The sequence below is a fragment of the Pogonomyrmex barbatus genome, unplaced genomic scaffold (genome assembly GCF_055798465.1).
Source record: "Pogonomyrmex barbatus isolate J1 unplaced genomic scaffold, ASM5579846v1 scaffold2, whole genome shotgun sequence".
Taxonomy (NCBI): domain Eukaryota; kingdom Metazoa; phylum Arthropoda; class Insecta; order Hymenoptera; family Formicidae; genus Pogonomyrmex; species Pogonomyrmex barbatus.
The window spans coordinates 16,957,686-16,970,387 of NW_028297116.1; the positions used below are offsets into that span (position 1 = coordinate 16,957,686).

At 40.8% G+C, this 12,702-nt stretch overlaps 1 protein-coding gene across 2 annotated transcripts in view; it reads left to right on the forward strand.

Moving 5' to 3' along the window:
• LOC105431962 (homeobox protein caupolican) overlaps window positions 1-12,702 on the forward strand; it is a 62,880-nt gene that overhangs the window by 12,327 nt on the left and 37,851 nt on the right. The window contains exon 1 of one of the 2 annotated variants that reach the window (XM_089076181.1): window positions 8,796-9,614. The exons of the other annotated variant lie outside the window; for it this stretch is intronic. Coding sequence (XP_088932307.1) covers window positions 9,567-9,614 — 48 coding nt within the window. The 5' untranslated portion in view covers window positions 8,796-9,566. Of the gene's footprint in view, window positions 1-8,795; window positions 9,615-12,702 lie in introns of those variants that run through there. 2 annotated transcript variants of the gene reach the window in all.

Here is a 12,702-nt window from a genome sequence, read left to right on the forward strand (position 1 = left end):
AATAGAAATTCTCACGCACGTATCTGACTCGCAGAGCTATTAAACTTCCTTCGTTCGCGGTGGAGATTTCTATGTCTACCCTGGGCAATAAACGAAGACACCTCGAGAAATAATCATCATCGCCATCGACCATCGCCCACGCTCCAGCGACGTGCATAGTTGCATACGTTGAGCAGAGCCGAGCCGAGTCGATCCGAGGCCGAGCCGCGAGCACACTCCGCACACCAATAGTCTCGCCTCCTTCCCGGCCACCGGTCGGTCGAGTCGGCTAGGTGGTACTTCTCCGGTAATTTTAGCCGGATCTGCATATTTTAGCACGAACACTTCCGTCGATCATTATCCCCATTCGCCGCAACTCGGCCGACCCGGCGCGTCCGATGCAACGTCGCCGCCGCCGCCGCCGTCGTTGCGACTGCTTCGCTGCTTTGCTGCATACAATCGCAGGATAGAAGAGAACCATACACATACATGGTATAGGCTACCGCACCACGCGAGGCTCCCGGAATCTCGTGCAATCTGTTTTATGGAAAATCGTTGCACTCTGACCTGCACTCCCGCGAGAAGAGCGACCGAAGTGCGGGAGGCGGACCTTTCGAGAATGTATTACGCTTCGCGCCACAAAGTGTGATATGTAAACGTAATGTATCGTATGTAATCCGAAGCGTTTCCTTTTCAGTAATCTTCAGAAAAACGTTTAGAATCCTACACATTTTTGTATACACCTTTGAACGCGGCTATCGAGATTATGTACATGCAAAGTGGCATCTTTATGATATATGAGAGCTCTTGAGATTGAAAACAAGCTGATTTTAATTGTGGGGACTATAATTAACACCTAGCAATCGATAAAAGGATAAATTATCCTAGGACAGCAGCCTATTACTCGGCAATGATCGTTTGAGCGTACGGCCGCATTACCGGAAAGCACGGGAGAAATCCCATCCGCAATTCGCCGTTCGTAATTCCGCGCGATGCTACGCTCACGTTTTCTCCTTTTGCATCCGTTACAGCTCCTTGAAATTATTACGTTTTAAATCAGTTACCGCGCCGTGCGCACATGGCGGTCAGTCGAGGTGTAATCTTTCCTGGCAGCGGCGCCGAGAGATATTGTTACGGCGAGATACTGTTTTCGTACGAGAATTTCTTGATCGCTCTCTAATTTTAATCGTAACGCGCAATAAAGTGCAATTACAGAACGCGTGTGTTCGCGCGCATCTATACGCGTCCGGGTTTCCTCGCACAGTTCACCGGCGCATCGTGCCTTGAATAACACAAGCTAGAGAGACGCCAGGGAAAGGAGAAGCGAAGAGAGAAAAGACGGCCGCGAATAAATTTCAACGAGCGCGATGTGATTTGAGACTATTTCCCTTTTCTTTCTTTTCTTCGCGGAGGAACCGCGAAATTTGGCACGTCCGTGAGCGCGCAAGCACAAGCTGGAGAGATGCTGGGGAAAGGAAAAGCGAAGGGAGGAAAGATGGCCGCGAATTTCAATGAGCGCGAGATATGTGATTTGAGCTATTTCCTTTCTCTCTCTCTCTCTCTCTCTCTCTCTCTCTCTCCTTCTTTCCTTCGCAGAGGAACCGCGAATTTTCTTTCCAGCTGCTTTCGCGCTCCGCCTTCTGAGAAGCAGGTCGCGCGAATCGTGCGTTCAATCGGAGATACGGCCTTGTCCCTCTGCATTATGGATGCATTATAATTACCTACTCATTTTCCATGGGCACGTAACATTGCGGCAAGCTGCTCATGCGATACCTCGTGCTTTGCACCTGATTGCGGACGCCGAAGGAAGAGCGCAGTCTGCAACGAGGGAGGGCTCGAGGGGAGGGAGCGAGAACTATCGTGCAACATACGCGCCGTGAGGCCGACTGCGTGTTGTCGGAGTTGTTGATACACCATAGGCGTAGGTTAGCCTGAGAAGCATGTCCCTTGGCGTTTTCTCCCGTACGAGATTCGCGTGAATTCATGCGATGTTCATAAGGAAAGATATTAACCTTAGCACTTGCATACTTCCTGATGTAGCCATTGAGAGAGTGCAGACTACGCTCTGGCGAAGACCAGCGCGTCTCCTGTTATCTTCAGTTTTTGCCATCTTATTTTTACTTTCCCTCACATAAGGAAAATGTAATAAGGTATTTCAGTGAGAAATAATATAACGTGAGAAATAGAACGTTAAAAAAACGTTAAAAACTTTAGACGATATTGCATCTTTTATTTGAGCATTTTATCGTCGGATTAATCTTCCGACTCGTTCAACACTCTAGGCAGCCTATCTCAAAATCAAACTGCTGATGTTACAAGAAATCCAGAATGCAGGAATCGCGATGCTTGTAGCCGGCGTGTGATATATTTCTGTATTCATAAACAATGGATAATAGCCGTATAATGGCATCACAATTGCGATACCGCGATAGCGACTAAATGCATGCTTTGTAGTATTCTCGTGCAATATTGCCAGCCGCCCTTTCCCGACGGTTTTCCCTTTTTCTCTTTCTGCACACGCCATAATCGCACCGCTATTGACGCTCTCCGCGACTATTCGACGCGTTGGCCAGCGCGCACGTAGCAACGCTCGAAAACGTGCGGCCAGAGACAATAAACAGCGCGATTGCATGGGGAAGCAAGAATGGAAGGACGATGCACACGCGCATACATCCGTGCCAAGAGCTGCGCTTTTAACGAAACCGCTCCACAATTAGGCTCGACGAAGCCTAACAATGTCTCTACGGTACTCTGCGTCCAACTGAATTCGGCCGACCGTTCCGTTCCGTGTCGCACCGTGTCGCGATAACCTCGCTTTTTCCGCGCCCTCTTTGACAATAAAATATACGCTATTATATATCGCTCACTTGTTGAAATTTTCACGGATGTTAACCGCAGGATATTAAAAAGATTACTTGTTATTATATCATCAATTTTGTGCCACGCTTGGACTAATTGTATTTTTTGCCATTAAAAACTTTGTGAAAGAAACTGCTTTGTTGAAATATTTACAAAACAAATTTAAACAGATATAAATTTGAAAATGATTTGAGACATTAAAATTATTATGTAAAATGCTTAAGGATGTATTATACCTATAATTTTATAAATTTTATATCTACAATAAAAATATTATGAAAAACTTAAAAATTATTTCAAATCGTGTTTAAAAATAATATAAAAAAAATTTAGCGGCGATTTAGAATCTGGATCAAAAGTTATTTAAATAAATAAGTAGAAGCGTGCTATAATGGAAATATAATTAAAAAATAATGATAGAAATTTCAATTTTTTTTTTATATAAGCACTTTAAGTATTCAAAATTATTTATGTAAAATTTTATTGCGATGCAAAGATTGGTTGTTCTGTAAATAAAAATTTAATTTTATTTATACCATCAGTCGTTCCGTTTATTCTTAATAAAAATTTAATTTTTATTTACAAAACAGCTAATCTCTGCAATGCAAACTTTATTTTCATTATTTCTTAATTGCATTTCTATTCATTAAAATACATTTCTATTTTATATTTAAATAATTTTTGTTCCAGATTCTGAATCGCTGCAAAATTTTTGGTATTATTTTTTGTATTTTTTGTACTATTTTTTGTATTACTAAATGCGATCTAAAATAATCTATAATTTTTTGTATATTGTATAATGGTAAATGACAATAAGTGTAATATATCCTTAAGATTATAATACTATAATATTATAATAAAAATCTTTTTATATTCTAGCACTAAGGCGGTCTATATCATACATTTTGGTGACTGGACACAATTATTTTCAGATTTGTAATCCAAATTTTTACATATTTCAGCAAAAGTGTTCTTTCTGTGTTGTATTATATCTATTATTTTAGCAATAGTTTAAAAATCGATTGTTCTACATATATAACTTTGTTGATATTATGTGTCTTACATGCAATTTTATCGGTGATATTTAGAAAAAAAATAGCATAGGCATTTTCGTAGATGTTTCCGCGTTATGTATGGGGTGGACGTGTCCCTCTTTCGTTTGCGGGATAAAATGGAAATGCCTGGCAACGGACGGTATGGGGGAAACCCCGCGGATTCGACTGTTTCGAGGCGAGAGTGCGAGAACGAAAGCGAACAAGGGAGCCATCCGGATTTGCCCCTTTGTACCGCCCGCACTGAAAGCAATGTTTCCTACTCTTATGCGAAAAAAGCCCCGATTTATTTCTCCTAGCGATCACGCATTGTAACGATATATATCGGCACCGATAAAATCCAACGGTGACTGATGAAATCTTCTTTTTTTTCGACTACACGACGTTTTCCATTGATTCGAACGAGATACACGTTACGCGAGATGCAGTGCACGTCCATTAGTTGTTATTCCATCATTCGTGAAAAATCAGACGAGTCTTGTTTACTTCGTCGTACGTCACATTTATCACATTTAAATATCTTCATCAAGCGACTATGCATTTACGTTGCGTGACATTAGAACGTAATGGAAGCTAAAAGCTTCATCTGGTTTAATTTACCACGGTTTGCGGTCTTTTACAACGGGTCGATCAGGAATTTTAAAACTGAGATTCAGGATTTTTCTTAGGACTACATCGAAGGCTGTAGAATTTGTCCGCGCGAACAAAAGAAGAGGAGGGCGAGACGAACGAGCGAGAGGGAGAGAGATGGAGGAGCGCCGTTGAGCGGTGCAGTTTATTTCGGTCGGGTTAATTAGTGTTGCCTCGCGAGGTTTACGGTTGACATTTCTTTGGTCGTTCGTTCGTCGTTCTATGTGGAGAGAGCGGGAACGGAGAAGGACGGACAAGGGGGCTGCGGAAGGGGACCGGCCTTTTTTACGGCAACATACTGGTCGGCCATACCGTGTGCCGAAGAGGAAGACGAAGTCGGCGTAGAAGTAGCATAGAGGAGAAAAACGGACGGAGGAACAAGGACGTTCCGACCAATAAAACTGCGGTGCCCCTCGGAGGTACCCCGAAGGCGCCGGGGCAGTCTGGACCTCCCCTTATTAGCTTCCTTCTTCCTACCTTTGGCGTGCTCGCCTCGGGGATCTACGTAACAATCTTTTGTTTTATTCCGCGGTGTGAATCGCGCTATTCTACGGCACTCGAATTAGACCCGCTTTTATGATTCCGCCGCGATAGAGAACTAATCATTTGCTTTTGGAGAGCGGTAGAATTTGTGACGAGAAAATCTCGTAAAGTAGTCATAAAAGCTAACCAAGGTATTACAATAGTATAATGAAATAAGCTCCGTGAATGGAGCTCGAAAAAATAAAACGTGAATTTGTAAGAGAAAAAGTTAAAACGTAACAATAGATTTTTTTTCTTTCTCCTTCGTAAAATAATAATAAAATAATAATAAAATAATAAACTTTTACAGAATTTGTTCTTAAAAATTAATGAGACTATAGAAAGGACTTGAGAAAAAAGTATAGCTTGCCTAACTGGGTCGATGTTGAGATAAAGGTCGGACGTTTCTTTTAGAAACGAGGGTGAGGAAGTAGGAAGGAAGATAGAGGTTTTGGTGCCTTATTAAGTATCCTTATCGCCGGAGACGGACCGAGCGGACACGGCCGTTTAACTTTTACTCGACCTGCGAACAAGTAATGGAACACACTGGCCGGCGAGATAGGACCCGACAGTTCCTTCTTCTGGTAGAAACCTTCATTCCTTATCAGACTCGAAAAACTTGACGGCTGTAAACAGCAAACGACCCGGCGCAGCTTGACCACGAATATTCCAGCCGAGATTTACAACTGTCGTTCTCCAGTTAGGAGGGTGACTTGTAAACACAAAAATCTGATATCCCTTTGTGTGCATATCGATGTTAAATTCGCTAAGACTTTCTTTTTCCTCTAGTCTAGAATTAATCGAGACGATAAAAATAGCACCGTGACAAAAGCGCATTTCCATTCAAAACGTGATGATTAAACTAATAAAATAATCGAATACGATGTAAAATTTTACGACAGATAGTTTTTCGTACCGTGATATTATGTTATTACTTTTACCATGAGACGCGCTTGACGGTACAACGGGATGAGTATAACAATAAAAACTGACGAACCGCGAGCACTGTTTTACTCTAGTAATCATAAATGTTATGTTTAACGAAAATGTTATGTTTAACACAAATGGACATTCAACAATCCGAGTGATATTTTCACATCGCGCGCCAGCTGCCGCGCCACATTTCATTTTGTCACCACCGCGTCCATCGCGTAATTCTTCTCGTTTAATTATTCGATGTCCGTCACGGGGAACGGGCGACGTCATAGACAATATTATTACACAAAATTCGAAAACTTTTGTTGCCTGAAAAAATATCTCGTTATATGAAGATAAAATAAAATAAAAAAAATATCTCGTCATGAAGATTTGACGACACGGATATAAGTTTTTAACTTTGATATAGAAAAAAAACTGCTTTAGAACATTAATTATTAATTTAAATTATAATTAGGTCATTTTTCATATATTCTAACCATATATTCTAATTATATCATATAATTTTCATGTATCTAAATTACAACATTGTTACATCGATATCATGTATCTAAATTACAACATGGTTACATCGATATCATTGCTCAGTCATAAATGTTTATCTAAATTTGATCTTTACATGGATATATGTTAACATGTTAACATGAGACGAGATTCGAAAAACTGTATTTAGTGATTAAATATGTGATGAAAATGTGGTGTTTTGTAAATCTCTCTTGTTTGGTGTGCCAGCGATAATCTCCAGAGAACAAGAAGGATTAAGCGAATTATATTACGTGGCACGATGTTGACTTTGAAGGAAGTAGCATTGTGTTTCCAATGTCTGACAATCATAGCAGTTTTCGAACATGGTCTTCTCAAATATTCTCGCATTATGGCATCGACCATTGATTTGTTACAAGGGCGTGATCGGCAGGTCACCAGGTTTACGCAGAACTATAAATCATCCGAAGGGTCTCATGACCGTTCTCCCCAAAGAATCTCGGAATACAGGTACAAGGTTCTCGAAAGGATGTTTATCTCCAGAGAACCTCGTCAACCTGTCGTTAATCCTATTAGCGGCAGTAGACCTTGTTGCCTTGCAACTACTATTTTCTCGTTGTCCCCGACGGCTCTCATCGACTAATCTTTTTCTCCAGGTACTTCGTACTTTTAAGGAGCGAAACTTACCTCAACTTTGTTTGCTAAAAACACGCTTTAATATGAACGAATAATTTTGCTGAAAAATCTACTTAAAAATGTAATCAAATGCAGATTTAAAAATAATTTTAATGGACCATGAAAATAATTATGTAGGACCTAGGAAAACCAAGTAAAATAGGTTACCAAAATATTAAAAGTCTTTGCAGATATTAAAAGTTTTTATTATTATCTATTATTATTACTCGAGCATCTTATATGAATATCTTGATTGCCTAACGATATTATTTATAAATCTGTATTTTAACCAAATTTTTATATACTTTAACAAAATAATTTTTCCGTGTACATATTGATATTTCAAAATTTTTCCAGTATTGATCATGTTCTGTTACTAATATGTGTGCCGCGCGCATGTATGCTCAAAATAAATAAATAACAATAATTTTTATATCGATAGTAAATATTTGTAAAAGAATACTTATCAAGTTAAATATTTTTATGTAAATTAACATTTCTTAGTGCCATTTAATAATTCAATAATTTATATAGAGTTGAAACATTAGACAAAATGTTTATTAGATTTTGTTTTTTTATGGTGAAAATTTTTGCGCATTCAGGCAAAAAAAAAATTCTTTCCTACAATTTAGCGAATAAATATCTTGTCCGTATTTAATGACCCATTGATATCTAATAATCCATGAAATAGATTCTAAATAGCACAGTATGAGGTAAATCCTATGAATAATGATTGGAATTTTTGCGAAATTTTCAATGACACAACAATAGAGAAGAAACCAGAACAAATGTCCGGCTTACGAGTTGTGGCGCCAGAAATGTACATATTTTATAGAAGGTCTCTCAGTAATTTCTCAATAATCGTGTTTTGTATATTATAATATTCTATTATATGAAAAATTTTAATTGGGAAAATTTTTATAATGAAATATATCATTTATAATACGAAATTAACTTTTTAAAAATTATAACATATATTTAATTAAAAATTAATTACATTAAATACGAGTTATTTCATTATATGAGTAAACTTGTCTACTAACTAAAGACTAAAGACTAAAGAAAAAAATGGCTTAACTTAAGACAATTCCCTGCAATTTGAAATTAAAATGAGTTTAGTCACATTGTCATTTCGCAAAGAACCACACGATCTTCTCGTACTTGCGATCTTTCGGACCAGACAATAGGCGCGAAAGTAGTTCGCCTCCCTTTGCAAGGGCGACGCATGAGCGGTGCGGAGACAGGGAGGGGGGATAGAGGAACGCGGATTTATTTAAGTCCCTCGCCGTCGGGTTGACAAGAGTAGAGTCGCGTAAACATACTCGTTTCTCCTTGTTCAGTTGTGGCCGTGCAACGTCCCGTGGCGAAGCAAGGCGTCGCGACGCAGCTTGCTGGATCGTTCGTTCGCCGGTGATCCCTCGGTAGTGAATAGAGGGGACGAAAGGCGTCGCGACGTCAGTGGGCACGTTCAAAAAACACCACCGCCCGCGCGCGAAACGCTCGGCACCAATTGCAGGCAAGCGGACGGACCGTTGGTCCCGCCTCTGGGCCAGCGAGGGCTCTCGCGATTGCTTCGTTTCGCTCGAGTCGTCGCCCACCGCGCTCGGATGGGGATAGCGTTGCTTTCGGTTTTCCTCGCCAGAGGGGGAGCCGTGACAGAGCTGAGCGGAGAAGCCCGTTGAAGTGGTGTGAGTGGTGCCGAGTCAGTCGCAGACTGGAGTGCCCTGTGAGAGCAGGGGACGGACCGAACGAACGAACGAACTAACTAACTAACTAACTGTGTAAACTCCCCGTACCTATAACCGGTCGTGACGCTTCGCTGGCCTCTGTCCGAATGTCCGTCCCGTTTCCTCGGCGCCGTCATCCCGATACTGCTATCACGTTCCGGTGCTGCGTCCCGTGTCAACTGTTTTCATGACGCGCCGCGTCGCGAGCCGCGAGCCGTTCCGTATCTTAGCCAGGAGAGGAGCCGTTCTCGGTGTCGCGCGTCTACGCTGACCTTGTCCTCGTTCCGTGGACCTCTCCCTCGGGAAGCAAGGAACTCTGGATTGTGAAGTGCGTGTGACAAAGCGGCGCGATGACACTCCGTTGACGAGCAGTGGGGCTAGGGAAGAAAACGTGCGTCATGAGGCCGACCACGGCCGATCAGGACTTCGGGATAGCCTGATGGCACTTCACGTCGGCGAACATTCGTCGCCCCGTTTCTTTTCCCATATGTCGCTACGATATTGTCACGCATAGAGACTCAGTGAGAGAAAGAGAGAGAGAGAGAGAGAGGGAGAGGAAGAGGAAGAGAGAGAAAGAGAGAGAGAGTGCAGTGCGTGCAGGTGCCTGGTTTGTGCCCTCTTCATCCTCTTTGATTCCGCGTACATTCGAGAGAAAAAGAGGAAGAGCTGCACGTAGACTCAACACTCGTAGACACTCTAAGTCATGTCAGCGTACGCACAGTTCGGATACTCGTATCCATCGGCGTCCCAGGTAAGTCACTAAAAATACTACAGGTATAATACATTTCGACTAGCATCGAAGACCCCGGTGCAGGAATTAAATATTATCGCATCGAGGCATCGGTTAGGGAAATTTATATCGCTCTAGTTTACCTGCTGAAGATTCAAGTTTATTCTGTAACTAGAAAATACAGTTTTCCATTTTTTTTTTTTTTTTGGTAAGATCTTCCGCGCGACACAATTTCATATCCTTCATTTATGACACGTAACGACTCGCGTAATCGCGCATTTTACGTAAGTAACTTGCCTCACGCCGGGATCTTGGAACGGGAACCGATCCGGGCGGGTTCGAAGAAGCGGAATTCCACGACCGGTCGTTGCCAATAATAGCGCACAATTAACATTCGCGCGACTTCGCTCGAAGAAAGCGAGATTGCCCAGAGGCACCTGCCTTCTTTGTAAGTAGCAGACTTAGAGCGTGAAGCTTATTGAACGAGCCTGAAACTCAGCGACGGCCGTCGCTCGAGAGCGTGAAGCGTGAGGAAAAAGGGTCGCATTTTAATACCTATATTTCGCGATAAATTCTGCCTAATTCTGCCTGATATGCTCGATTTCTTTGCGATGATCAATCCCAATGCATGGAAAAACTCCAAGAATTACATTGATAGAAATTATCAAAACAATGAAATGACGAGAAGTTTTATCTAGCGTTAATTATATCGTAAAGATATAAATTAAACTCTGCTGATATGGGTTCCAGTATATTATTTATTTACAGTGTTATGTGCTCCTCATTAAATGGAAAATATATGGACTATGATTAATCGAGCTAATCGAGCTGTTCAATAAGTTCGATAAATTTGCATGAAAAAAACAAAGAATAAAAATTAGTAGAAAAAGTGTAGACAACATTATTTTAAGAGACCGCATATTAGTCGATCCTTAAATTGATTAATTATTTATCCAACAGAAATGATTAATTATCTCCAATATTTTTATGAGAGAAGAAGAGTCTGCGCAAAAGCTTAACTTAGATCTGTTACTCATATATAATAAATCCAATTTCTCTTTCAACATCGATATTTCCAATTTAATAAGAACGTGGCCTCCGAGAGTTCTTCTTACGCGAATGACCGAGGCGCAGTTGTTGATTTTCTGAACGGAATAGTAATTAAAGAGTTACACGTCTGCATCGCTGTGTCGCTTACTGCTTACTTAATCAGCGCATTACTTAACGCGCGCTTTCTTTCTTCGCGACGCTTAAAAAGAAGTTGGAGGTCATATGAATGATATAAAATAGAAATTCCATTTTGAATGAGTAATTTTAAACTGATCGGTGTATTAATATATGCAACGGTAGATTAATACGCACATCTTGGACAAGAAAGAAATGTTTTGCATTTCCGCGATTACACGCAATCGTTGATAGAAATAAACTGATAGAAATAAAAAAAAGCATTACCAGACAAAAAAGTAATTAAAAAGTAGAAGTAAATACTTGTTTCCTCATAGATTGTAAAAATTAATTTCTTGTTCTCGGTATTAAGTAATATCTTCTATTCCGTTAGTCTATTTTTTTTTTTTAATAAAAAATAAGTACAGTAAATATAATAATTTTAATACGCAAATTATATCGTTGGAGATAAGCGTGCATAAGCGTACATAACTATCGTAACTATCTGTAATTATCTTTGCCGTTAATTGTTTTTGTATGAAACTATATCGCTGTAAGAGAATTCGTAATATGTATAGCCTATTGCGTATTCATTGTTGTACTCGTGTGATCGATGATACGATGGAAAAAGATTGTCAACTAACAAGCCTCTCGCTATGAATAACTGTTTAAGAATAAGCCAAGAAAACAACGCATGTTTCGAAAAGTTGAATGAAAAAAATACGGCAAGATAATACAGTATCACAACGCTTGCATAAATCTATGTTTGCAGCAATCGCTTGGAGACACAATATTAAAATACACCGTTGAATATGCGGGATAACGTTAATGTTAACAAAACGTTGGACGATATGGCATTATAAAGATGTATTATGTGTCAGTTGTCGAGTTAAATTAGATAGGCGGTAATTAAGATTCTAGTGGGCGATCCCGCAATGAATATTCAGCCATGTGTTTTGTTCCATTTCGAGTTTTTCCTCTGCTTCATGCACATCCAAATTTAACCGAAGAATTTATCAGAAATCGCTCGAACGGTTTTGCTGATGATTGCCATTTAATATTACGTGGAATTAAATAGGAGACGAAAATAAATTTCATTTGCGAGCTGTATGTCGCGAAGAAAAATTAATAACGATATTACATTTGTTGAATCGTTTATTTCAAAATAATCGAAAGATTGAATCTCCTCTCTTTACGCGATAAAGAAACGTTTAAGAATAAAGGAAAAAAATTGCGATAAAAAAAATGGAGGGATTTTCACGAGTGAATACATTTTCAACTGATAAACCGGTGTCGAGAGTAAAGCGCTCCTAGGAGGTCCTATTACGGATTATAATCTTGCTTCTCGTAAACGACAGGACGACACACGCTCGATAGTTAGAAAAATGCTACGCCGCGCGGGTTTACATCCTCCAAGTTCTCCGAGAGAAGGAGGAGGAGGAGGAGGGAAATAAATAATGCTCGATAAAAGCGGCGCGCGCGGAAAGCGCAGCGTGGATCGCGCAGGTGCAGGACCCGACTCTTGGCAATAATACGGGTAGGTCTGCCCGCATCGGCCCGCGCCGCAGCCGTGGAAGATGCGCGTTGCAACGCGGAGAGTTTGCAAATTGCATTGCTCCGCAACGACGTTGCAACGTCGTTGATACGCAAACCGAGACCCCCACGTATTCCGAGTGCGCGGTGCAGCATGCCTAGAAGAGGGGGGAGGAGGAGAGGAAAAAAAATATCGCACCGAGGCATCCTATCCGTCGTAACGAGCCGGGAATTTGCATAATCGCGCTTGATGAGCAGCGATGCCTTCACTTCATAAATACCGCGTTCCTGATTGATTCATTGAGACGTGAAGTAATTTGCGGAGAAACTTCACTCGCCACATGGTATTTCGATGTCGGCTCGCACCGCGCGTTATTGCGGCGCATCATGCACTTTCGATATCCCGTAAGAT